At 48.4% G+C, this 27,683-nt stretch overlaps 2 protein-coding genes and 1 long non-coding RNA gene across 9 annotated transcripts in view; 2 read left to right on the forward strand and 1 right to left on the reverse strand.

Moving 5' to 3' along the window:
* Positions 1-15,667, reverse strand: part of hdac5 (histone deacetylase 5) — a 62,968-nt gene extending 47,301 nt beyond the window's left edge. Inside the window, exons 1-3 of one of the 4 annotated variants that reach the window (XM_081716534.1) lie at positions 15,504-15,667; positions 14,358-14,473; positions 4,402-4,633 (exon numbers count right to left, since the gene is read on the reverse strand). In XM_081716534.1, the coding sequence (XP_081572660.1) occupies positions 4,402-4,423 (22 nt within the window). In that variant the 5' untranslated portion in view covers positions 4,424-4,633; positions 14,358-14,473; positions 15,504-15,667. Of the gene's footprint in view, positions 1-4,401; positions 4,634-14,311; positions 14,331-14,357; positions 14,474-15,282; positions 15,405-15,503 lie in introns of those variants that run through there. The other 3 variants (XM_027021818.3, XM_035525003.2, XM_081716535.1) reach the window with 3 other exon arrangements.
* On the forward strand, positions 9,234-10,317 carry LOC145658662 (uncharacterized). The gene is made up of 3 exons (XR_014124355.1): positions 9,234-9,382; positions 9,482-9,596; positions 9,832-10,317. It is a non-coding gene; the product is annotated as an uncharacterized LOC145658662 (long non-coding RNA).
* Positions 15,668-21,971: 6,304 nt separating the features above from the next.
* Positions 21,972-27,683, forward strand: part of cyb561 (cytochrome b561) — a 6,691-nt gene continuing 979 nt past the window's right edge. Inside the window, exons 1-6 of one of the 4 annotated variants that reach the window (XM_027021808.3) lie at positions 21,972-22,214; positions 23,109-23,361; positions 25,094-25,192; positions 25,382-25,485; positions 26,177-26,331; positions 27,303-27,683. The exon at positions 27,303-27,683 is cut by the window's right edge and continues 979 nt beyond it. In XM_027021808.3, coding sequence (XP_026877609.1) covers positions 23,154-23,361; positions 25,094-25,192; positions 25,382-25,485; positions 26,177-26,331; positions 27,303-27,486 — 750 coding nt within the window. In that variant the 5' untranslated portion in view covers positions 21,972-22,214; positions 23,109-23,153 and the 3' untranslated portion in view covers positions 27,487-27,683. Of the gene's footprint in view, positions 22,228-23,108; positions 23,362-25,093; positions 25,193-25,381; positions 25,486-26,176; positions 26,332-27,302 lie in introns of all 4 variants that reach the window. The other 3 variants (XM_027021809.3, XM_027021805.3, XM_027021806.3) reach the window with 3 other exon arrangements.

Consider the following 27,683-nt stretch of genomic DNA (forward strand, 5'->3'; position numbering starts at 1 on the left):
AGTGAGAGCATCCTCATCTCAGCCCCGCCCCACCCCACCCCTGTGCTCTCACACTAGCCCACTCCCTACCGGACGTCTGCGCCTCCCACCAACCGCTCACTCCCTACGGGACGTACGTAACTCCCGCTAACAGTTCACTCCGTACGTAACGTCTGAGACTCCCGCTAACAGTTCACTCTGTACGGGATGCCCATGACACCTGCTAACCGCTCACTCCGTACAGGACGTCCGTGACACCTGCTAACCGCTCACTCCGTACAGGACGTCCGTGACTCCTGCTAACCGCTCACTCTGTATGGGATGCCCAAGAGTCCCGCTAACAGCTCATTCCGTACGTAACGTCTGTGACTCCCGCTAACCGCTCAATCCGTGCGGGACACCTGCGACTGCAGCTACGGATACACAGCTATGACGCTGACCGGCCTGACGGCATGAAGGTGCCAGAAGAGGGGACGAGTTGTGAAGGAGATCTGTTATTTGAATGATTAGTGCTTTCAATAACCAATGACTGACATCTGGCAGTCCGGTTTGCCAGGAGCGGGAGAGGAGGCAAAAAATAAATAAATAAATAAATAAATAAATAAACGAGGACATCGCGGATATCGTGTGGCGTCAAATATTAATTCATGCGCCTTCAGCTGGCATGAACTAGGGGAAGCAAACAGCTCTTCCTTTGATCATCAAAGATCTGGGGAAAGATTTCAGACACAACACGGAATCCAGACTGGAGTGCAGCTTCCTGTGTGGGAAGAGTGATGAAAACCAGCAGTGGGCCAGGGGAGGCAAGATGCTGGCGCAAGGCAGGCAGATGAGGACGCCCGCTAGGCTGGGTTCAGCTGCTCAACAACTGAGCGCCTAGCAGGCCGATTCACTCGTGACACAGCCGACGAGGCGGAGTCCCTTCCCAAGACAAGTGCCAAGGGGTTAACAGGGGTCACGCGTTACTGTACAGACACGCCCGCCTTCCACTGTGTACCCATACACATGCAGCAAAATGCCAGACACACTCGCACAGATGCAGAGGTTGCAGATGCATGCACGCACACACACAGCCACACAGCCCCACACACACACACACACACACACACAGAGCCCCACACACACACACACAGAGCCCCCCACACACACACACACACACACACACAGAGCCCCACACACACACACACACACACACACAGAGCCCCCCCACACACAGAGCCCCCCATACACACACACACACACACACACACAGAGCCCCCCCCCACACACACAGAGCCCCCCAACACACACACACAGAGCCCCCACACACACACAGAGCCCCCCCACACACAGAGCCCCCCCCACACACAGAGCCCCCCCCACACACACACAGAGCCCCCCCACACACAGAGCCCCCCTACACATACAGAGCCCCCCCACACATACAGAGCCCCCCACACACACACAGAGCCCCCCACACACACACAGAGCCCCCCCCACACACACAGAGCCCCCCCCACACACACACAGAGCCCCCCCCACACACACACAGAGCCCCCCCCCACACACACACAGAGCCCCCCCCCACACACACACAGAGCCCCCCACACACACAGAGCCCCCCACACACACACAGAGCCCCCCACACACACACGGAGAGGAAGGACCAATGAATTGCCAGCCCTCGGGGCAGTGTTGGTGAGGAGAGGGGAGAAACAAGTAGGGGTTGCCACGGTATCCAGTGACATTCAAAGACGTCACCGGAGGGATGGAGGGTTAATAAAGGTCCGGGCGACCGTCACCACTTCTAATTAGAACGCACGGAGGCGGGGGGAGAGGCGAGAGCCTGGGGGGGGTTTGTTTGGGATGGAGGCAGTGAGTGATGGGAGCACGTAGGCGTGTTTGAGGCTGGAGGGCGAGGGTGCGACGTACACGGAGATCAGGAGAAAGGCTCTGGGCCTTGGAGCTCTATTGTGATATATTGCGCAAGCTGGACTATAATGATACGCATCACGATGCTCTGATGATACCGCGTTACTGCAGCATCACGGTCACGTGATGGCAACCGCGCAGGTGGCCGTCATCGCCACGAAGTTTGCCGGGCCCAAACGTTGTCTGGAGTTGCCCCGTCACACACATTTACACACACGACAAGGACAGCCGCCGTAAGCCGCGTTCTCACCACGGGAAAAATCCCGCGCTGGGTTTAAGCGAGGGGCGGAGCACGTATGGAGTGCGCAGGAGGCGTGGCAAGATGCAAAGCGGCCACTACTGTTCGTTTACAGTACATCGGGGACGGCAGGCGAGCGGGGCGGAGCTTGTATTTTCAGACGAACAGAGGGGCGGAGCTTGTATTTACAGACAAGAAGAGGGGTGGAGCTTGTATTTACAGACGACCAGGGGCAGAACTAGTATTCCCAGAAAGCCTGGTTACAGGTGATAAAAGCTCCACGAAGTGCACACTAACCAAACACGCCAAAGTGTATGTGTGATCCCAGTAAAGGTTAAAAACATTAACAGTAAATATCTGAGTTAACACACAGTGAAAAGTAAAAGCAAGGAGGGTAGAGACCGTTGAATGCTACCGGGTTGATTTCAAAATGCGTTTAACATGATGAACAGAAGGTGGATGTGTTTCATATATCAGACGTATTCTGCTCTGCATGAGTCCATGGAAACCTTTAGCCCAAGTAGAGTGGGGGAAACTCCGGATGAAGCACGCTCGCCGCTGTTTGTACCATCAGTGAGCAAAAGTAGACGTGAAGCTGGCCAAACCTCCTCTGTCAATGTCAAACGATCATTCTCTACAAGGCCCCATCTCCGAATGGACCGTGCCGCGGCGTCTGCCAATCCGGCGGCAGCACGCCTCTCTCAGGAGCTACACCCTAGACGGCCAGACGCACCAGCAGTGCTCCCTTGGAGCAGTTCGGTAATACTGTCGCTCCGCTGAGATCCTCCGTTAAACTAGACAAAGGGAACCGTGTCGGTTTTCCCGGCAACAAACATTAAGACCGAAATAAAAAAAATGTAAATTCCAGCAGGATGCCGACTGACTTTGCCGTTTTCACCGTGGAAAGGAAAATTCCCATGTAAAGAACACCATAGGAGGAGTTGGCAGCACATGCAGAATTAATGCAGTGTATACTGTCTTAGGAGTCATTAGTCAGTGCAGTTCTGTAATAGGAATGATGAAGTCTGGGCCAACACCACTTAATGTTAAAAACCCAGACTTTGTTTTATAACTGCGTAATTACAAGAGACAGTAAATCCTGAACATTCCCACTTAATAGCTGATCTATTTTTAAAGCCCAGCTTCCCCGCAATCACATTCATATACCAGTGTGTCTCAAACAGACCTCAAGGAACAAGGCGTTGCACAGTTTAGTGGGGTTTTTTTCCTCCTAACGGACGGATTGATTTTTAAGGTGCTGTACACGTGCAGCGTGCTTCGGCACTGCACCACACCGCGCTGCGAGATTGAGAACTCTGGCCTACGGAAACGCCAGTCTGATCGGGTGAGAAGAGAGACGCGCCTCCCTGCAGTCAGAGGGAGGGCCGCAGAGGTCGCCGTGCTCCAGCGCGTCCGTGACCACAGAGTCCGTGTCACGCGGCGGACGGACGGGTCGCGGCGACCTGCCGGGAGAGCGGGGCGGGTCAGAGGAACGGGCGCTTCCGTTGAGTGGACTCAGCAGACGCCTTCTAAAGGCAAGCCATGAAAAACGTCAGGTGTAAAAACAGAAGTGCTGACAGAGACAGACGCTCAGTAGTTACGGCGAGCCCAGTAGTACTGAAGCACCTTCCCATCATCCTGCCAGCACAACAGTGTGGCCCTAGTGGTACTGTGACTGGTCCTGGTCACAAACAGCCTGGGCTAGCAGGACGAAACGCCAGCCCCATTCACACAAGCCTTCTAATACAGGTTACAACAGATTCAGCCTTTTATTTCTGAACCATCAAAGACTTGTCCTCAGTTTCTGACGGTGTCTCCTGTGTCCTGTCCTGCCAAACTGAAATATGTACCCCCCCCCCCACGCACGGAAATGCGCGCACGCACACACACGCACACACTTGTGTATCATTTTGGTCCCAATGAAACAAGCTCCCAGCAAGGAGGGAGGGTTTACTGATATCATTCAATCACTCTTAGTACACTCCACTGGAACATTGTAAACACCAATCAGAGTCAGCCAACTCCTCTGGAACACTGTAAACACCAATCAGAGTCAGCCAACTCCTCTGGAACACTGTAAACACCAATCAGAGTCAGCCAACTCCACTGGAACACCATAAACACCAATTAGAGTCAGCCAGAGTCAGTGGGCCCTGAATCAGCCTTAGCTATACCAGGGATGACACAGAACCAAAGTCGAACTGTGTGCACACGCGCTGTCGTGGCGTGTCCTCAGGAGGAGAGCTGTTAGATCAGAGTTAGAGGGTCCTTACCTGGCGTGTTGGACGAGTTCATGGACAGAGCTGCCCTGTGTCCTCCCCACTGGCTGAGAGACTCCGCGAGCGACTGGAGCCGGCGGCCGACAGAGCGTCGCAGACAGACGTGCTTCCGTGTGTGTGTGAGTGAGAAAAGGGGCGTGTCCGTCTGGTGGGGGGGTGGGGGGTGGCTCAGCGCTGGGCGTCAGCGTCAGCGTCAGCCATGGCCAGAGGTGTCAGCAGGGCGTCACTGCAAAAGGCACAGACAAGACAGTTAACCGGGCACCGGCACAAAGCCATCCAAGCCCACAGCTGCTTTTTATACATCCCCTAAATGTGCTAGAACAAACCAGATCCAACTCATCTGCCAGCACAGAAACCCATCCCAGAACTGGTCACTGAATTTTAAAATGCTACAAAGCAATCTGTGAAGTCACAGAACTGTGCCATATCACCATGTGTCTGCCGCACGAAACACCAAATCTAAATCTAAACCGTGGCAAAAGTCTAAACCTCACCGCCAATGTCAGGAGAGACAAGTGCGCTAAGAGTTTCTAAGGGGGGTGGACACCAGAACCTCAAGCTTTTAAAAAAATGTTTGAAAAGAGAAGTACTGTAAAGTCATTGATGAGAAGTGGTCTCGCGCCTCCTCTAGGAGGAGAGCACCTGCCGGCCACCACAGCGGAAGGGCGGCGCATACCCCCGCCGCTGTGCTGGCGGAGGAGTTCTGGCGCTCCAGAGCTCTTTCTCCAGAGAGGGGGCAGCAGATTGACAGAGCGCAGCTAATGGGATGACTCACCCAGCCCCTGGTCTGTGGAGACGAGCGAACTGTAGTGCTGCATTACCCACGCTGCCTAGCAGAGGCTGGGCACGCAGAGCAGGGTACTACATTACCCACGCTACCGAGCAGCGGCCGCGCATTACCCATGCTGCTCAGCAGCAACTGCACACACCGCAGGGGTTTTGCATTACCCACGCTACCCATGAGACTACAAGCAGACTAATGCCCCAGGCTAATGGCACTGAGAGTGCTTTCATACCCTCTGATCCAAGTGGTCACGTGCATGGCAGCCAATATTTTACTGTTCAAATCAATAACAAATATTACTGCATAATGAATGGAAGGTTTGAAGCTGATGTCACCAGAATAGAAATGATCAATGAAGTCATTTGAAATATGAATTCAAAAATATTTAAAACAAGGTGGAGACAAAAAAAACCCCCATAACAAAACCACAATTTCAAGTCCATTATAACAAAAATACTATCAATACTGTTTCATAAAGAACAATAAAACTGGTAAAGGTGTTCTGAATACATAATAAAAAATGTGGTCAATGTGATATTAAAATGCATTGTTTTTATGAATACATTATTATTTGCGTCATCATCGCACGTGACATATACAGCTCTGCAGAAGCTTGACTGTGGGAAGACTTCATAACTGCTCTGATGAGACCCAGGTCTGGGTGCCACAGTGTCCTCTGGCCTCACCTGCTGGCCAGAGCATGCAACTGCACTCACAGAAAGTGCTGCACGGCTCAGTCCCATTCTCCCTGCCTCCTAACGGGGCAGTTCCTGACCCCACGTTTCCAGTACTTACCCCCCACCCTCACAAATAGCTCAGCACAAAAATACTACGCTGGTAATGTATCTGAAAGAAAGTTGTTCTGATGATGTTGGGTTTTTTTCCCTTGCAGCTACTGTACATCCAAATCTAATCAATAAAAGATGTAAATTTATAATCAATAATTATTAACCTAAATCAGCCTCCAAATTATACCAGGCTGAATTAAAATTCCCATAGTACATTATAAGTACATTATAAATAACCGTATATTTTTCAAATATATCGAGCTGTCTGGTGGTGTCTAACCTTCCATTAATGACGTTATGAAACCACGCTTCCGGAGCACTGTTACTGTACTCCAGAAAGTTATTTCAATATAAATCAAAGCAATATGAATAATGCATGCAGTGTTTGCACTGGAAACATCCATAAGACAGCAATATCAATATTTCACGTTTGTAAACTGCACTAAAAAAATATTTTAAAAAAACTGCCAGGCTAACTGAAGTCAGATGCCTGAGGGTAGCTAACCAACTAACTAACTAACTAGAGTTTTTCTCCCCAACTCTACTCACATTTCAAGCATTTAAAAAAAAATGTTCAAAAAGTGCACAAAACACCCCCTTATCAGCACGTGCAGGTTCAGGGGTTGGTCACAGCGGCGGTTTAAGGTGTAGCGATTCCAGTCCTGCTCTCAGGACAGTAAAGTACATGGCCATTTGGTCAGCGTTGCTAATGAGACAATAACCAGATGGTGTGTGGCGTCTCCGGCCTGGGTGCCAGCTCACTCGCCCTCCTTGCGTCCTGCCGCTTATCTGAGCACGAGTGACAGTGAAAGTGTCAGAGGTTTTCACCTGTCCTCTACCTCGAGGTGGCATTATAATGTAATAAACGTGAATGTTAGGTGCACAGTGGTCTTAGACTGTCACCAAAACCCATTAAGGTTAAAAATGCATGCTGTGTGAGCACAGTACCATCGTGACGTCATGTGCAAATCAACCAATAAGGACTCGTGCACGAATGCTGACTGAATGGCATTTCGATATGTTTACAGTTCATTCATAATGGTCCAAGATGCCATCTCAGGGTCAAATTTAGTACGCTAATCCGCATGCACAAACACTACAAAGCAAACCATGATACTACTATCTAGGATGCTCGGACCTCTAAAAGTGAGGAAGCCAGGGCAGTCTGTGCGAGGCTCGTCAGCTTTATGTCACACGACAACCACCCAGTTTACATCAGAACGGGGAGGAAAAACCTGGCACCTGGCAAAAGAAGTAGTCGTCATTTACTGGACTCTGGAGCGGTATTTGCAGGACACACGGTCGCCCAGAAGAGCAAGACTGACCTCACTAGAAAAAAAAAACAGACTTAGGCTCCTTGGGTCGTTAAGCGAGTTTGTGTCCTAACTGCGAACATATGATTTAAAAGACAAACAGCTGTGAGAGATGCATGCACACAGTACTTATATAGAACCTCATTACACTGCTGTGTCTGTTTAAAATACATCACTCTCACATCATGACAGAAAAAAACTACATAAAATGATTACACTGAGATTAGCAATGACCATAAGTGCAGCAATATGACGAAATGGAAAAAAAAAACATGTTTACTAGATTCCCCCCAGCCAAGTCCATAAATGTCCAAATTTCTTCTTGCGATGTAAATGTTGGCTCTCTCTGGAGCCATTTTCAGAGGTCCCATGAAACAAGCTAGAGGCATGTGGAAGAGAACTGCCTGGTCCAAACCCTGCCCTCCCCTGCCAGTTTCTGTTTCTGCTCTGTTCCTGCTCCAAAGCTCTGCGTTACCTGCATTCGGCCCGTCGCTACAGGAGTGCTATGGGCTGGTGCGTGCTGGTGTTCGGAGAGCAGGGACGGCGCCAAAACGTGGACCGGGTCGGGAGCGCTGCGGCTCGGAGGACAACGGCTTCGGCGCGCACGCATGTGTGTGTGTGTGTGTGTGTATGTTTGGGGAGTAGCTGCAGAGCGTTGGTCTGGCCTGAGCGAGCTGGCACTCTGCTGTAGGCCTCAACGCTCCAAGCCTCTACATCCACACTGCTGTGATTTCTCTCTCTCTGGCCATCTCTGCTCCGCCATCACTTTAACTCTCCTACATCTTTCTCTTTTAATCTTTCTCTCTCTCCACCTCTCCGTCTCTGACCAGCATTTAACTCCTCCAGCGCGAGTGTGTGTCCCAGCTGACATCTGGCGATGGACCGTGACGTAACGGGACAGGCTTCTGCTTCTGCTGCTGTGATTGGTGGGTACGCTGGATGACTCAGCCAGATCCAGATGGCTGGGATAAGGCACCATCGCTGTGTTACATACGACACCAGAATACCAACACAGAAGAGGCCGTGTAACTCTACCGGCAAACCCCAACGTGCAAAAGGTTCCTCACTGCGCTGCTGTCAGAATCGCTTACTGAATTTGAGTTGTTTAATATTTATTGTCTCTTACCCTCATCCTCAGCCGTGGTACCTAACAATACATATTAAAACTCCCTTAGATATTAACACTGTATTAACCTGTATGCCAAATGTTAACCATGTAGAAACATGCATTTCCTTCACTCCATTAGTCATGTTCTATCAGGCAAGAGCCCAAGTGCTAGAACAAGGACACACCGCGTCACTGACGCCAAGTCCACACAGGGTCTGTGTTTCAGTACTAAGAGCTCACACTTGTGAAGAAAGTTCGGCTTACTATAGGCCGATGAATGACTTACGAAAGAACTCCACGAGGTGCTTTGCATTCAAAGCCCCGAGCAAAACCTGACCACCACATCCCACAAAAGTGCACAATCGTCTGCAGTAACATTAGCCCGAGTTCTACCGAGTGTATTTTGCAATACCATGTTTGTGATCACGCAATATATCACGATACCATTTCATCACTCAGCCCTGCTCTGCTCTCTGATCCACACAGCCATGCCAGCCAATCAGCATCAGGCAGCCGGAGTTCAAAGGTTGGAGCATGTGGCTGTTTCCGCTCACGCGAACAACGCGGCATCTCGCGGTCGCTTATTTGAGAGTGTCTAGCTCCAGCTGGGTGGAAGGGCAGAGAGCTCGAGGCAGTATAATCCTAATGGCGAGCGCGCTGGGATTAAAACAACTCCACACCTTGAGGCATTGCTGCTTCCTGATCTCCCTCTGCATAGAGCGAGACCGGAGGAGGACAGCTCAGGGGGACAAGCGGGCCAGGCGTCGTTCGTTAAGGGGGGGGGGGGGCATCCCTCGCGAAGCAGGTGACGGCTGCCAGGTAACCCAGGGAGTGCTGGGGTCCGTGACGTCACCCTCCCGCGAGGCGGTGAAGCACAGAGCAGCGAGGCTAGCTAGGCAGGCTCTCAGAGCGGGAAGACGCCGCGAAGGGGGAGACGCGGCGCGGGGACGTCACGCGGCCGGAGGTTTGACTACCTCTCCAAGTAAATTTCAAGCATCTGTTTTAATTATCTCTCACATCACTTGCATTTTTAAAATGTTTAACAAGGTGCCCTCTGCTAAGAGACAGCTTCCTTTCACAGGCATGACAGAAGACGCAACACCATTCCACATCGAGTGACAGATTCGGAAACGGCCAAACACTACAGCCTACCTGTCCATGAACCTCCCCGACACGCCTGATGCAGCCCGGGAAAGGTAGGGTAACCAGCTATGGCACCAGACCTGCTGCGTGAGAGGAGTTGGATGCGCTCACGGCGCTGCAGGATGCTGAAAAGAAGAGGTTCTTGACCACAGTCTTCCTCATGCATGACCTCATGCTAACACACCCTGCTCTTCTTCATTCATTATTATCCACTGTGTTAGCATTGCTCTTTCTAGGTAAGAGCTTACGTACGAGTGTGTGTGTGTGTGTGTGTGTGTGTGTGTGAAGGCTGGCAGATGGGCTGATCTCTCCCCGCCAGTCCCTGGAGTGTAGCGGCTGCGGCAGCGGGCCAGCTTCGTGGGAGGGGGCCGTCCTCTGAAACGGGGGCGGGGAGACACGTCTGCCACGGTCCAGACCTCCACGCTGGCCGGCCTCGCAGCACGCCGCCGGAGCCACCCACAGCACAGAGCGGCAGCGAATCCCCAGGGACTTCCTATTAGAGTTCACGCCCACAGCTGGCTCCGCAGACACAGAGTAGGCCCAGCCTGGCAATGAACCGTGCCAACGATGGCAAACCACAGTTTGGTTTTGATTTTTTTTAAAATACAGTTTCTTCAGTGTGAAAACCAATGTGCTATACATTCTGTTCACAAATGGACCCTTAAGTCATGAATTCTGGCGATTTTTCACAAAGATGCACATTTAAGCGCATATTTCACTGTCGGTGGCCGTTCTACTGTACGTTTGCAGATCCTGCTACTCCCAGCGCAGGACTCTCCACATGACATCCGAAACACGCAGACACTCAAACAAGAAGTAAGAGTGTAACTGAAAGTGATTTGGCTCAAAGAGTGTAACTGAAAGTGATTTGGCTCAAACAAACCTAATGTCAGTATGCTGACTGCATTATCAGGTTTTGATTTTATTACATTATATGACATTATTGTGTCTAGTTAAAAATAACATGACCTGTCAATGCTTATCACAGGAAAGTGCATAGTGAAGCTCCTTATATACTCCTGCTAAACACCCGAGTCTGAAATGTCACCTTTACATTTAAAACAAAAAATATCAATGATAGTATAAAGTGAAGAAAAAAGAAATCACCTGGCCCCAACGTGTGGTGTCAGCACTCTGATCTTTTTAACACGTAGGACTAAAATCCTCCACAAACAGGGCAGATACAGGCTCATGCCATACTGAACCTGCACTGGGTCCGTGCCGCGACCCACGGTTCGAGTCTACAGGTTCCCAGGGTTCGCCCCAGCCGCCGCCCGTCTCCCCAGTACCGGAGCAAGATCCGCATATCTTTGGGCAGAACCGCGCAGAAAACAACTCCCAACTCCAAGGGCCAAAGACACATCCCTGGGGGCCAAACACTGCCAAACTCAGAGGGCCAAAGGCTCACAACACCTCTGAGGTCCCAGCAGTGTCATGGGTCAAACGTAATGGATATCTTACCCAACATTCACGCTTAACCCTAATTCTGGATCTAATTATACACTACATCTGCAGAGAGTCACGTCGTAACACAACAACCAAACCTGAGTCAGATAACAGCTGTGTTAAAGCCCCTCGATTACAGCTCAGGGCGTATCATCACATTACCTCAGAGTCCTGTACCGCCTGGGAGCTGTGGAGAGGGGGGGGTCTGAGAGGGCATAGGTCACGCATGCCGTACTGCCAAGGAAACATCTGTTTTAAAATGCAGGTCTCTGAAATACCTGGAATTTTCCACTCTCCTGCACTCCTATCCGGGTCCTCTCTCTGTACTCTTCCTCACTCCTATCCGGGTCCTCTCTCTGTACTCTTCCTCACTCCTATCCGGGTCCTCTTTCTGTACTCTTCCTCACTCCTATCCGGGTCCTCTCTCTGTACTCTTCCTCACTCCTGTCCTGGTCCTCTCTCTGTACTCTTCCTCACTCCTGTCCTGGTCCTCTCTCTGTACTCTTCCTCACTCCTGTCCTGGTCCTCTCTCTGTACTCTTCCTCACTCCTGTCCTGGTCCTCTCTCTGTACTCTTCCTCACTCCTATCCGGGTCCTCTCTCTGTACTCTTCCTCACTCCTATCCTGGTCCTCTCTCTGTACTCTTCCTCACTAGCTCCCACCATAGTTTCTTGGGCAACAGCCAAGTACGGTACAGCAGAAGGCAACGCCATCCATTACATTTTAAAAATAAGGTCCCAAATCTTCCACTAATTTTAGATTTAGATTTAGGCTCTTTAGACTGTGTGTATGTGCCAATAGCACATGCTGACAAAGTGAATGTCACATTATGATGCTAAGGAGAAACTAGGCCCAGCCCCCAGCCTGATTCATATCAGTACAGAGAGGTCGTCTTGGAGATTAGTAAAAGAGGTTGGACAAGTTCTTATGACATACACACACGTGCACGCACGCACGCACACACACACGCACGCACGCACGCACACACGCACACACGCACACACGCACACACGCACACACGCACACACGGAGAGACAGAGAGAGAGAGAGAGAGAGAGAGACACACACACACACACACACACACACACACACACAGAAAGACAAGCACAAAGACAAACACAGTGGTTCTGTTTTGCTTAGGTAAAGTAGATTTGCTTGAGTGGCAACAATAAACTAATGCCTCATATTTACTATAAACATGTGTGATACAATTTCCCAGAAAACATGACCAAAGTCCGCTCCTTTGAAACCGTTCAAAGCCAATCAGTGCAGGTCACAAACCACACGGCTCAGGTTCGTTATGACTGCACAGTTCACTCTCCGATGAAGACCATCAGGGCCTGCTGTGACATTCTTCACGCAATGCAGTGCTACATTAAAACCACAATCAATTAACGCCAACATCAGCAGTGTGGTTGACTCAGGGCTAACTCAGAAGCAACTAACAAAGCGTATGGCAAACACTTCTGTGCATTTCAGGAGGTGTGTGCTAGTGTGTTTAAGAGGCTCTGTTAGCCAAAAGTAGCTGAGACGATTCCTGGTTGGGCTTTTCTGTGATTCTAAAGCAAGAGATTTATTTCAGCATTTAACGGTTAACGTTTAAAAGTTATTATGTTATTATTTGAATACAGTTATTATGCCACATTAACAATTGTGGCTTTTGCAACACTTCAGCGTAATGGCCATGTTCCTGTCTAACCAATGGCAACTGATCCTCTTGCACCCAAACAGCTGAAGAGTACCTTTTGTACTCTTTACAGCAAGCTAAATGAGGAGATTCTCTCTGTCTGTCTGTCTGTCTATCTGTCTCTCTCTCTCCCTCTCTTCCTTTTCATCCTTCTCGCTCTCTCTCTCTCTCTCTCTCTCCCTCTCCCTCCCTCCCTCCTTCCTTCCCTCGACCAATCATAACTTGGTTAACAATGATTAAAACCACTCAAGCTCGTTTAGCAAGACACGTTTCAATAGGGCTTAAAATGGACGTGTTCCGTCTGTTTCAATTTCAACACGACGTCTAAGGTATCTTCAGAAATATATCTTGGTACATGTTGAATTCTAGTCCCGTTTTGACCGAAACTACAGAAATGATGAATTCATTCCTGCTCCCCTCAATCGAACATAACAGTACTAGACTCATTCTGAAGGATGCCAGAGGTCTAGTTATGAAATGTTTCACTGCTCTACGGTCACCCATCCTGTCTATAATGGTATTTAACCCAAAAAGATTTCAAGAGGGAACAAAACCATCAGGTTCCTGCTCTGACTATGTTTCATCCTTCTTCTAAAACAGATGGATGGCTGTAATACCTTTAAGCATTAGTGGCCTTTCCTTGAAGCATCTAATGGTAGAGACAAACAAGTAAAACGAACCAAGACCAATGGCTCCAGAGTAAATACCACTCTTAACAGCAGATCTGAGACCAGTTTCGGTGCTCCTCATATAATGATTCAAGACTAGAATTTGACTAGGAGAAGCAAGATCTGTGGCACAAACTTCCAGGCCACAGTATCCCCTGGACAAACAGAGCAGTGGAATCGGCCCTCCCATTTGTGGGGAAGGGGCACTTCCCCTAGCACATCAAATAACACGGAGACATGACCAGAGGGCCTTTACAGCCTCTCCCCCACTGACACGTGGTGCCATGTTGTCAGTCAGACTCAGAAATAAGCCCCAGACTACAAATTCCCATGATCACCTTTACATTGCTGAATGAAGCTTCGTAACGGATAGGGCTACAAGAAGTCGACATGGATATGTTGATTGTATTGCAATTATATGATTGTGAAATGCATAACACACTGCTGAATGCTTGACATAATACGGTTAAACGTTGGCCGGCATTATTTAGATTAGATTATTTACATTAGATTATTTACACTATTCGCTCATGTGAATGCTGTGATTCATAAAAACACCCACAGAATCTTGGTCTGGGAGATTGGTCAGGATGCTCACAACCCACAACAAAAAGTTTGAAATTTGTAAAAGGACTCAGTATTATTAATTATTTAACATTGTGATAATGAGTAACAAACAATATATTGTTTGGCTCTAATCTTTGAGAAGTGAGCACATTCTAGAAAGGTCAAATTTGAGAACCCATGGCCTTGTCCATGCTGTCTCTGAAACAAAACTGAATTCAGAAGTGTCCATGCTGAGATCTGAGACTGTTAACTCACAACCTGCTAATTCCACATGTAAGAACATGCGGAAAATAACGTTGTTACAGAAAAAGGAGTCTAACGAAAGCCCCTTAACCTGAACTGACTTCAGTTACAGATGTTGAGATCATGCTAACTAGATATAATCAAGGGGAAAACTGACATTTGTCTGCAATGGCAGTGAAGCCTCCATCCATCCATCCACCTACTTCACTACAGCAGCAGAAGAGGGAGGCCTCCCTTGAGCAGGGTCACTGACACGGACCTCTGAGAAATTACGTCAGATTAGTCCACTTTCCTTCACCACTTGAAGTAAGTACAATACCTGCAGTGGATTTTAAATACAATTGACTCTTTTAGTGTCAAAATATTGCAGTCACCTACAATAATAAAAAAAAAAAGCTAAAATATTTTAAGATCGACATATTGTGCTGTAAGAATATACTATTTTAATGTTTTCAATTTGAGGTTAACACAGTATTTATGATAGATAAAACTCGTATTGATACGAGCCGATGTCTAATGTGATGTCTTTCTAGGACTCGTGGGAGAGCTGAGGACAGTAATGCCTTCGTATCCTCTGTGCGGAGTCATGTCTGCAGTTATCCAGCTAGCGACATGTTATAACACCACCTGCTAATTTACCGACGGATTAACCGATTAACCGGCCAACGACAAGGCAAATCTACGTCCAAATCAGCAAGCAGGCATCAAACGTCATAACGACTAGCACAGTGGTGAAACTGTTCCCATGACACCTCACAGTTAAGACACGCTGCCAAAGGAAAGCACTGATTTGTTCAGCAATATAACCGCCTAATGTCATCCTGAAACGGGGACCTGTACTGTAATGTCATCCTGAAACGGGGACCTGTACTCTGCTAATGTACTTATCTCAGACGCGTAGGGGCCAGCAGGACTAAAGGCTGGTCAGTGATCACAGGAGACGAGAGGGCTGAGTTTACAGCCATAACTAAAGGAGACGGGAGGGCTGAGTTTACAGCCATAACTAAGTTTACAGCCATAACTCAAGGAGACGGAGAGGCGATGCGACCAGACAGTGTCACGGCTACCGCTGCACGGGAACACGTCGCCTGGTCGGGCAGCTTGTTGGACTCAGAGACACAAACTTACCATTTGTTCGAGTCTGTTGGCGAACTACGCAACGGCCACTGTAATAAGGAAACAACCAGCGCCAACGTAAAGCCGTCAACTAACCTAACTAGCACAGCGGATGGTTTAGCTTTAGCCGTCGCCAGCTCTGTGGGAACCTGACTGTCAACTGAGAGGATCTGGAAGGGCTAACCTAACAAATAATCTGTCGTTATCTGACAAAACAGACGTTATTTTCAAACCTGATAACAGTACTCCTCTCGCCGTTCTCCTCGCCGACGCTCACTTTTCGGCCGCGCCGGTCGTTCCCGTTTATCGCTCTGGCGAATCTTTTTTCCGTGAAAAGTGTGAGGTTTTCTGTCACAACTCTCTCTCCTCCATATTTGCAGCTCCTCCACCAACAACAACATTAGTGACGTCGGTTCCCCCCCCCTCCCGTCACGTGACCCACGATTGTGCGGTTCTAAAAATAGATCGCGAGACTAAAAGCGCGCGGCAGGCCGCGTACCACGCGCGTAAGGTCGGCCGCGAGCCCGCGTCGGAGTCAAAGCTGCGTGGTTCATACCCGCTCTGCGCGCCGCACGGGCCGACGGCGTTGTTAGCGGTTCGGACCGGGACGCCCCCGGTCTCTGCACCGCGGCACGACCAGGCCGTGCAAGGGATATAAACCCTGAGCGAGAGAAGGATCTCCTAATGTGCCATTTATTCATGCAGACCCAGCGTTTATAGCCTATAACCTCATTGCTTCTGTCGCAGAAATTAAAATGAATGGAAAAACACAACTGTCTTTTAATGAAGACGCTCCACCTCAGCTTTTAATGTCAAAGACAGGCTACTCACGTCTGGTACCTACTTACTGCAGTTGTGTATTAAATACTTAGCGAGTCCAAACAAGGTCCATTTTAAACACCCATTGTCTGTCTCTCTGTCTCTGTGTCACCTCCCATGCAACCTCCCCTCCCCCCATGTAGCCTACTGTAGTGAGTCGGGTGAGGTTTCCATTTGAGGAGGAGACAAGCCCTCAGCAACGATCTGGCAACATCTCAGCCACACACACACGCACACACACAATGTACATGCATGTTCACGCATGCACACATGAGACGAGTAGTAACAAGTTTCATTTGCATAGTTACGTGTACTTAATTATATATGTGTGTGTGTGTGTTATAAACGAATCTACTTTTCAGTTTAGTCAGTCAATCATAGTTTCCGTTTCCTTCTTTAAGCTTATTTGTCATGCCGCTCAGCTTTGACCTTTGATTATTTTAATTAAAACGCATCACAAAGAGAATACGAAATAACACACTTCAGCATGCTGATATAAATTACAGTGACATTCTGTATTTATTTTAAGCGAGTACATTTAAAACTCCTGTTCGTTCTTCTTCCGTTTACTTGAGTCATTATTTCACTGAAATAACAATACATTTGTGCTCTTCCGATCTCAACCACACACACACACACACACACACACACACACACACAGTTTCCTTCTTTAATGGCTGTGTACTTTCTTTTCCACGCCCGGTATGGATGCACCCAGCTGTCTGTTTATGTTCTTCAGCCATGCGCATGTGTCACCAACCTGTGCTGGTCCTCTGGCACACACTGTCACACACTCCCCCATTAAAGCATGCGCGGTGTCAAACAGCTTTCATATGAATGCACATGCACTCTCTTGTCACATGTACACACACACACGTGCACACAGATCCACTCTGTAAGACTAACCCGTGCAGTCACAAGCGCCATGACACGCGGCACATACACACTCGTCACATTCACAAATATTCGCACACAAACAAAATCACGCACACCCACGTGCACAAAACTTTCCAATACATTCACCTGAGTGTTTTTGTTTTCAGCAGTAATGGCTATTTTAACAGCGACCTTAGCGAGAGCAGTGCAGACGTCATACCCTGCAGTACGGGAGGCCGTTAGCTCGCTTACATCGGCGGCTCATTCACGCGAGAGCCCCGCGAGGCGCAATCAGTGGCCGCGCGTCTACAGACGCGGGCGCTAAAAATAAACCCGTGGCGTACGAAAACCAGCTCTCGCGAATCTGCGTCAGGCGCCAAACAATCGAGTGTTTGTTCTCCTCTTCCGATGGTGGAGAGAAGAAACCAGGATCGGGGCGTGGCGGGAGCATGTTCGATAAAAGCTCTCCGTCTCGCACACGAGGAGGTGCAGGTGAAGGAGAAGCTTCTCGCGGGGAACAACGGCAGACGCTCGCGAGTCCTGGTAGAAGTGAGTCCAGACAAAGCTCGCAGTAAGGTTACCGGTAAGGTACAGGCTGGAAGAATTGAGCCAGGCACCTTTCCATACAGGCCAAACACCACACCTGTCTGGAATGAAGCTTCATTTACATTTACAGCATTTAGCTAAATTTTTTTTAACCCAAAGCAACTTACAATTATGACTCAGCAGAACTTGAGCAATTGAGGGTCTTGCTCAGGCGCCCAACAGTGGCAATGGTTGAACCAGCAAGCTTCTAATTACTAGGCAAGTACCTTAACCACTGAGCTACCACTGCCCTACCACACAGGACAGGTGAGCTGAGTGCCAGCCAGACCATTAGTAGCCAGCCAGTATGTTATTGCTGGCCTGATAAAGCTTTGACAATTTAAATATTAATATAACAAAATATATTTAATAATAATACTACCACCATTTTCAACATAAAAATTAAACATGAAAGCTAAAAGGTGGATGGGTAGGATTTAGAAAGTCATTGACCTGACCGTTACTTTGTCCTGACCATTACTTTGTCCTGACCGTTACTTTGTTCTGTCCAGGACTTTGTTCTATCCAGGACTTTGTTCCAGGCCCCTGGAATTGCTAATTAGCTAAATAAGATGGTAAATTTAATTAGGGAAATCATTATAGTCACTTAATATAAATGAAATAAATTAATCATTATAGTCATAGGAAAAGACAGCAGGCCTTTTTTTAACTTATACCCAGTACCAGATTAAATCCTGTGGAGTCCTCTAGGCAGTTGAAATCTCAGGGCCCCCTCACAAATTATCTCCTAGTTTGTTTGTTTTAATCCGTTGTCATGGGGCCCCTAAGAGCTGTGGGGCCCATAGGCCAGTGCCCACTCTGCCTTACTGGTAATCCAGCACTGCTTGTACATCTCTGTTTATGCCGGCTATGCGTTTTCCAGTTCTGGGAGTAATCGCCTCATCACTTTGTGATAATTAGGCCACTACTGTCGACAGCTCAGGCGATTTTCTCCTGGATAAATAGCTACTGTTTTGTACAATGTCCTCACTGTAGCTTTTGACAGAATGAGGGCTGATCTGAAGACAGCTCATCTCATTCAGATTACTGCATGCAAAGGGCAAAACTGACCCAGGTTTTCGTTCTCTCTCTGTGTGTGTGTGTGTGTGTGTGTGTGTGTGTGCATGAGTGAGCTGTTGGTCTCCATGGAGAGCAGTCTGCAGTTCTAGCAGCTATGAGTCACCAATAGCACACAGAGAAAAAAAAGTGGATGTGTAAAACACTCACACACGCGCACACACACACCCATACACACCCGCACACGCGCGCGCGCGCGCGCGCACACACACACACACACACACACACACACACACACACACTCACACACACACCATGGTTATAGTCTCTCCAGTACGTTCATTAAAACACACACAAAAATACACTGACATCAGTATGACATCAGTTCTCCAAGAGCTTTTATCATCCACTCTTTTCTCTCTCAGACTGCTGATGTTATACCCAGGATTCACCTGCTGTGCAGCCCAACTCTCAGGGCTCCATGACCCGTTACACTTGTTTTACTGTCATTAGACAACAATAAACTCATTACATGACCGAACAGTTCCGTGGATGGACAGATTGCACAGTGCTTCCAGGTGCCAGCCGCAAACGCGTAATTATTCCTGACTGGTTTGCTTTCTTTGTTCATCACAGCGACTCGTTTTTGCTTCTTGCTACAGAGGGCATGTGAAAGGCTCATCAAAAGGGCTCAGGAAAAGAAAAGGACAGGGCTGAGAGGCTTGGGACTTGCGCTCACGTTAGAGGTCCCACCAGGATGGGCTGCCATCTTAACTGCGAGCTCATGAACCATGAGAATTGATCATGTTGCTGTTTCACAGTTGTGCGTTTGTGCTGTGTGGCAGTGTACCTTTGGAGAAATGGGCCAGTGACACTCTTTAGGAAACACATGCTTCAGGCTGGGATTACACAGCTATGACATGGTAGCGACTTAGAAAACAAACCATCTGTGGCTTTAAACTGATTATGTTTGTTTATGAGACTAAAAGCTGGTTTCTTTTTTTTGCCACACAAAGGAAAATGGCCAAGACTTCTAAAAATGATCTTCAAGAATAAAGAGCTCACACTGTGTGTTTAAAGCGTATAACAGGAATGCCGGGATAGCATTCACACACTCCGTTATGATGTAATGTTTCTATGACTTCAGATTACCTAATATTATGCTGATGTAAGAAGCCCTCATGACGTGCCCAGTGGCATTAAACCACATTGTTAGTGTGGGAAAATGAATTTAGCAGACAGGCAGTGCACCAGAGTGCCCTCCTTGACCTCTCACCTCCCTCCCACCGCCCCCTGTTGCTTTTGTTCAGTTAGAGGACAGGTTGTTCTCTCTCTCTATCTTTCTCCCTCCCTCCCTCCCTCTCTCTCTCTCTCTCTCTCTCTCTCTCTCTGCAGTTGCCTTGGCATTGGAAACGCCATCACCAGCAGTGCAGGGAGCCTGTCGCCATGGCGACGCAGCACGTTGCTGTGCCGCAGGCAGGCTAGCCTTTAGCATTAACAGCGTGATCTGAAAACAGATCACATCTCACACACACACACACACACACACACACACTCACACACACACACACACAAAACTATGACCTTGTGCTGAATGTGTATGTCTCTAAAAAGGGGTAAGAACATGAATGATGAGGTAGTGGGCCCGATGTTTGTATCAGCCCTAACAACTCCTGCTCTGCATATTACCACCAAGCTACTGCATGATGCACGCATGCATGGGCATAATGGCTGAGTGGAATGTGTCAGGTGCGTGAGGTTCAGGTGCGTGAGGTTCAGGGGTGTGAGGTTCAGGTGTGCGAGGTGCTTCTTACCAATGCAGACAGTGGAGGAAGAAAAGAAGAAGAATTATAATGTGAAATAGGCTGGAATAGACCACACAGCTCTGCAGTAGAGAATTCTGCAAGGCCGAGGAAAAAAACGTCAGGACCAAGTTTACTCCGTATCAGCAGAGATACATCACTGGCTCACTCCCGTTCCCAGGAGGGAATGGCCATCAGGTAACTGGCACAAGACACACTGTGCCCATAATTTTGCAGTGGGAGACACCATTTTCTCTCTCTCTCTCTCTCTCTCTCTCTCTCTCTCTCTCTCTCTCGCTCTCGCTCTCGCTCTCGCTCTCTTTATCTCTCGCTCTGGGATGGAATACCAGAAATTGCAGATCTTGGATGTAACCCCTTAGACGAAGAGGCTGGCAAAGGGGGTTGGATTTTATGAATGAAGCTATGAGAGAGAGAGAGAGAGAGAGAGAGAGAGAGAGAGAGAGAGAGAGAGAGAGAGAGATAGATAGGGAGAGAGAGAGAGAGGGGGGGGGAAGAGAAAGAGAATAAGAGAGAGTGTTCCTAAATATATATGCGGACCACAGAACGGTGAGTCAGTCGTGAGTCACTGCAATCTGCAGAAGTGCTCAAAATGTCATATTCCGCACTCCCCCCCTCTCCCAGCCAAGCAACAGGAAATGAAAGGATAAAGATAGGAAGTAAGAGTACATTTAAATGTATTATTAATGAGGAGGGGAGCTTTAGTGTCAAAGATCATGCCAAACCACTCGATCCAAGAGATATTTAAAAGGGTGTTTTTGAGGAAGAAGTAATTAATATATATTGTATTAAAAACTTTTATTCTATTATATCTGGCACTGTATGCCACCAGTGTGTGTGCACAAACACACACACACACACGTGTGTAGGCTCTGAATCTCCCTTTCTAATGATTGCTAATGCTCTGGTAGATGTTATATTTTATTAAATAGCTCTGCTAAATACTAATAAAACCACTTGACCGTGAGCAATATGTACTATATGTACGGGCAACTCTTGGTCCCCCTCTTGTGGTTAACTCTCGTCGTATGAAAATACAGTGAAAGACATTTGGAAAGCACTGGTTCAGCGCCTCATACAACATAGATGTATGATTGTGAATGGGGTTTGTTCAAACGATATTTTAAGCTAATTCTTTTTCTGGAAGCAGAAAAAGACCTGACAAAAACGTATTTGTAGGTGTGTAGTTGTAGTTTATTTAGTATTCCAGTTCGATTTATACTGTTTATTTATACTGTCACGAATTAAAATGAGAGGACGAAGCCAACATGGAACAAAAACATATACGGTTAGTGATAATTTGCCCAAAATAATGTATATTATTTATGACATGATATGGCATAAAGTATAATCAGGATCAGTGAGTAGGTCTGTAGTGCGACTGTTATCGCAGTCATACTTGTGCTATTGCTGTACAAGTAAATATATTTAAATTATATGCAAATCTTACAGTGAAGTATTAACAGCAGCTTTAATATTCTTTATTTTGTTGAAACTACCTCGCATCAACATCCATTACGCAAACCTCTAGTTGCCATGGCAACCGAGCACGGATTACTCCGCGCATGGGCGTGTCCAACAACCGCCCCTCCGCTCGCAGTCGCCTGTCCATCAAAGATTCATGGGCGAGCGCATCTAGGTGAAAAACGAGAACCGACCAACTGGTCCCCGCAGACAAGGCAGATGCTCGTAGCGCTTTTCCGCGAAATGAACCGCTGAGGAGTGACATTTGGCGCACGGGTTAAAGCGATCCTAGTCGGGTGAGGCTTGCACGAGCTGGTGGAGAACGCTTTCTCGCTCGCGAGGCGCTGGGTGGCGCGAGATCAGGTGAGCCGCGCAGGTAAGCTCGTGTTTCTACGGTTCACCTGTTTGTAGATTAAACACGTAGAATTGCTCAGTGTTGCTGGCGAGTTGTGAGGTTCAGTTGTGGCTTGGCTATACCTACCTGTTAGGTCTGAGTATTAGTCTGATCTAACTGGGTTTGGCTGGAGTAAAAAACAGACATATCTCATTAAACAAACGTGCACTAAATGAAGTAACGTTTCGTGTAATGTGACTTTGGGAGTGATCGGTAAACGACGTGCGCATTGGACAGACATGACTTTAAGAAACTTGCTTCAAGCAACTCGTATCCAGTACCGTGGTGAGGCAGAACTGCATCATTTACGCACCAGCGTGTGTGGCTGCTGTTTAGGGTGCCAAGCTTTCCGACAGACTCAACCTGGCCAAACTGTTGTCTGTCCGGCTTCTCGGTGTGAGGCCCACTGTCAAGCAGTCGTGGCAGTCTCGCAAGTCAACTTCAAACGCATCGGACTAATTACATCTCGTTTATTAGCTCTTACGGTTAAGCTTAGCAGTTATTGTTTGATCTTTTTCCTTGAGGACAGACGCGATCTGCACGTCATGGCAGTTGGTCCCCAGTTCATAGTTTCTTTCCCGCTGTCTGTTGTTTTTACTCTCCTGCCTGCAAATACTGACGTAACCTAAGCTTCAGACGTGATTACATGTAGCCTACACGGCACTCGGCGAGCCGGTCATTTCCTGCATCCGTGTTGCATGTTTACCTGGCAGGCGAATCGTGCGCCGCTTATCCAGTTCATCAGTCCATTTCCGTGGAGTGTTATCATTAAAATGGATTTCACATGTTGTGCTTCTCTCTCTCTCTCTCTCTCTCTCTCTCTCTCTCTCTCTCTCTCTCTCTCTTATTCCTCTCTTGCTCAGTCACCCGCCCCGTTCTCCCCTCTCTTTATCTCCACCCTAGAGCTCATGGAGAGGATGGCGTGGGGTCAGGCGGGAGTGCAGACCCTGCCGTGGTACGTGGTGGGTTCCCAGGTGCTGGGCGTGGCCTGCATCGTGATGACGGGAGTGTGGATGGGCCACTATGGCGGCGGCTACGCCTGGGATGGTTCCAGGCTGCAGTTTAACGTCCACCCGCTCTGCATGGTCATGGGCCTGGTCTTCCTCTACGGAGACGGTGAGATGACCGCTTCGAGGCGCACGCCACACGAACATGCTAGCGTTGCAGACAGCAAATGGAAGCTAATGGGCAGTAGCGCTTAGCCGTTTTCCATTTTACAGTTTGAAACATTGTGATTTTGTGCTGGGCTGTTCCTTTAGCTGAAGGAATTAGTGCAGGCAAGATTATTGTACCGGATCTAAAAGAGTAGGGGAACATGAGGGGTGTGGATCAGGCACCAATCACCAACTTCGCCAACCACAGCTTAGTTCAGCTGGCTTGGCCTGCATGTACTGTACAAATAAAACAGTTTACATAGAAATGACAGTTGATTCTGACACCAGTGGAAAATCTCTCGCTCATGCGCACACACACACCCACACACACCCACACACACACACAGCGAAAGCTTATCTACAGTATTGCATACAGGTGGCATTTCTCGAGACCCAAGGCTGTAAACATGGGTCACGAAGGTCACATCAGCATAAACGTGGGCCGCTCCTGCGTTTTCACTCGAGGGGACTTGGTCCCTGCTCCGGTCATCACGCGTGCAGCCATGTTGCCGAGCGGCGGCCTGGCAACCTGGTGCTTGGTCCCATCCGGGGGCGGAGCTTGACCGTTCCACACAGAGGGCGTTGCTGCTCAGTACAGCACGCTCAGATACCTTGACTACCCAGGGGAAAGAGCTGCTCAAAACTAGATCAGGAACAGGCGTGTTTTAGACTGAAGGAAATCATTGGCTTTTACACACACACACACACACACACACACAGGGTGGCTCTGTCTGATTTCTCATAGATTATTTGTTAGTTGTACAATATTTATACAAATGCTAAATATTGTAAAATAAAACATCCCAATGTCACACTGCGTGAGGTGAAAGCCTGACAACATGGTGACTGCTCGAACGTGCGTCTCCCCAAGTACACAGTACAAGCAGCAGGAAGACTGCGATAAGAGACGACCTTAGGTGAACTGGCGTGCTGTGTTTGCCCTTCACTGACCGCTGGGACCATGGTGTTTCGTTAGTGACTGGGAATGGTCAAGACACTGCTCTGCTACCCTCTGCCACGGCTGACGTGGACGCTTGGTTCGCTTCTTAATTTGAAACAGGATTTGCTGCTTTGTCTTCGGTGGCTGTAATTAAGGGAGATTTGTTGCTTGGCCATGGGGCAGCGCGTCAGACCCCATGGAGGAACAGGCGCGTTTTGTTCCTCTAATCTCCTCAGCTTTTACTACGGCAATCCAATTAGGCCAGCAAACCTGAAAGGTCATTGTTTCATTAAGGGTTGAGTCGTTCCCACAGGCCCGAGGGGAGCTCTGCTCTCATCTGGCACGCTTCCTCTCATCCTGTCACAGGGTTTAAGGGCATCAAATTATTAAGAGAACAGTTCATATTGTTAAAGAATTAGTTCAAATTAGCATTAGATGCTATTAGTATTTATAGCTGATGGCTAACACGGGCAGCTTTGAAAAATGACTAGTCAACACCAGTTGTTTTTATCTCATTTTCTTAATGCTAGTAGATTGAACTCTGTTAGCGATATTGCTAACTCTGGATTAAGGTCTCATTTTATGTTTATTTTAGCTCTTGCTGAAAGTTTAATGCCAACAGAAACACACAAAAAAAAATGCTAGCATCCTTTTTTTCACCTCGTTACATTACCGATCTCCAAAGCTGTCTGGCTGCAGGCATTGGCATGATTTGAATCAGACATCAGTGTGGCTGCTGTTGTCTCTGCGCTAGGTGTACTGGTGTACCGCGTGTTCAGAAACGAGAGTAAGCGCTCGGTGAAGATTCTCCATGCTCTCATCCACATGATGGCCCTCGTCATCAGCATCGTGGGTAAGTTTGGACTGTTGTCTGTCAAACTGTACTTACATGCGCTATATGTGGTCCACCTTATGCTATTCCTCTCATGACCTAAAGCAGGCGTGAGAGAGAGAAGCAGAAGGCGGACGAGAGGAAGACTTATTTATTTGAGCCACCGGTGGATGTAAACACCAGGTAATGACACTGCTGTTCTCTCCTCAGGGCTGGTAGCAGTGTTTGATTACCACAACAAAAACAACTTCTCCAACATGCAGTCTCTGCACAGCTGGTGCGGGATGCTCACCTTCGTGCTCTTCTTTCTGCAGGTGAGCACACCTGGCCTCTCAGTCCCGCCTCCCTAACACCTGAACCACCCACACCTGGCCTCTCAGTCCCGCCTCCCTAACACCTGAACCACCCACACCTGGCCTCTCAGTCCCGCCTCCCTAACACCTGAACCACCCACACCTGGCCTCTCAGTCCCGCCTCCCTAACACCTGAACCACCCACACCTGGCCTCTCAGTCCCGCCTCCCTAACACCTGAACCACCAATATCTGCTTTTTTCATGCGTGCACTTCTGGCAGTCCTCTAGTAGGAGTTCTGAAAATGGTGGCAAAAGATGTGGAGATTTTGGTTCTTGGCTGGATGTAATCCACAATATGCCTGAAAAAGGCTGAAAACCCTGGGAACCAAGGAGACCATCCTCACGCGACGCGGCTTGGCAGTTCGTTTGGCTGGCTGGCTTCTGCAGAACAAGGCCGTGCCAGCTCCCTGCTCTTCAGTGGTAGATTCCTGTCTGATAATGCTGGGTCAGTTTTTAAGCCATGTAAGAATGGTGGGCTAGAAATGTTAAAAGCTTGGTGTAGAGGGATTGAAACAGATCCAGTTTTCCTGCCTGTGTTTTGTCTCAAACACCTGAATGTTGTGGTTATAAGAAAACACCCTTTTACGTTCAAGTTGAAATCTTGTAGTGGTTGGGATGGAGTCCAGTTTTTCTCCGTCACTTCCTGTGCAGTGGCTGCTGGGGCTGTCCTTCTTCCTGTTCCCCTGGGCGTCAGCCACCATGCGGACCTGGTACCTGCCCCTGCACGCCTTCTTTGGGCTGGTGTTGCTCGCCACCAGCGTGGCCACCTCCCTCATGGGCATCACGGAGGTGATCTTCAGTTCTCGGTGAGTAGGTCCCCTTATTGCCCCACCCACCTCTGCACTGTCATTTCCCTGCCTTGACACACCTGAGTTGACTCACATGGCATAACTAGCTAATGTATTGACTGAGGGGTACAATAAATATTCAGCACAGCATGCAGCTTGCCCAAAAGGGGTGACATTGCTAACTGTGAGTGAGTATTGGTTTACTTTAACATAATGGCAACTGGAGCTTATTAGCATTCATAATTTGCCTGTTATGGTCAGATTTTTCCTTTGGTGTGTCAGACGCTGGCCTTCGGGCGGGGGGCACCCCTGGCCTAAATCCTTGTGCAGGCGAGTCACCTGCTGGAAACCAGACAGTGGCCTTCCTATTCGAAAATCAGAGCATTTATTAGCCACGCGAGTGCTGCCACCCATGCCCCCAGTTTTTAACAGGCTGAAAAGATAATTTAGGATAGTGCCACTTCACAACCACTGCTCTAAAATGCTGCTTTATAAGGGAAAAAAAGGATTTTGGTGATTGGCTCGATCAGGGCTCGATGAGAGTCACATGGCCAAGACATGAGGGCTGTTGAGGGAATGAGTCAGCCGGTGCGGTGAGTCACTGTGCTTTTCTCTTAACTCCATCCTGATAACGTTATAGGAGCGCAGTGGTTGTCGGTCACTTTTATTGATGTGTGCAGTAAAAGCACTGATGGGCTGTGCAGCTTGTGGCTTCGAACTTCAGTCTCTCTAAGACTAAGACTTAAAAAAAAAAAAAAAAACCCAGAGAAATAATTATGAAGTTTTGTTCCATGTCAGCCTCTGAGATTATTTCCAGAGCGCAACACATTCAAATGTAACAATCATTTCCATTTAGGTATGGATGAATACCACTATTTTGTATTATTACTACTACTGTTGTTTTTGAAACACCTGTCACCGCAGTACCATTAACCTCCTCGATGTCCTCAGCGAGTTGTACGTGAGTGTGATGTCTGCTGTCGTGTTAGTCCCCCCAATCCAGGCGCAGAGGCCTTGGCCAATATCCTGGGCCTGCTGTTGGTCTGTTTTGTGGTGCTGGTGGGTTACCTGGCAACCAAAGAGGAGTTCCGACGACCCCCGAACCCCGAGGAAGAGGCGCTGTCTGTGCACTTCAACACGCTGAACGAAGGCTCCGACCCCAGCTCACCTTAACCTCCCCGCGCCAGGCCTCGGCTAACCCTCCATACTGACCTGCCTAGCCCCCATTTCTACGTCTACACCCGCTTACAAAGGGTGGCGCCCACCACATCCCCACAGTGCCACCTTGGGTCCAAACAGCAGCATTACAGAGGAGTTTTTAGGATACCGTGAGGCTAGAACCAAAGCAGGGGTCAGATTTAAAGAGTGTT

The sequence above is a fragment of the Electrophorus electricus genome, chromosome 6, assembly GCF_041902795.1.
Source record: "Electrophorus electricus isolate QZ-2024a chromosome 6, ASM4190279v1, whole genome shotgun sequence".
Lineage (NCBI taxonomy): Eukaryota > Metazoa > Chordata > Actinopteri > Gymnotiformes > Gymnotidae > Electrophorus > Electrophorus electricus.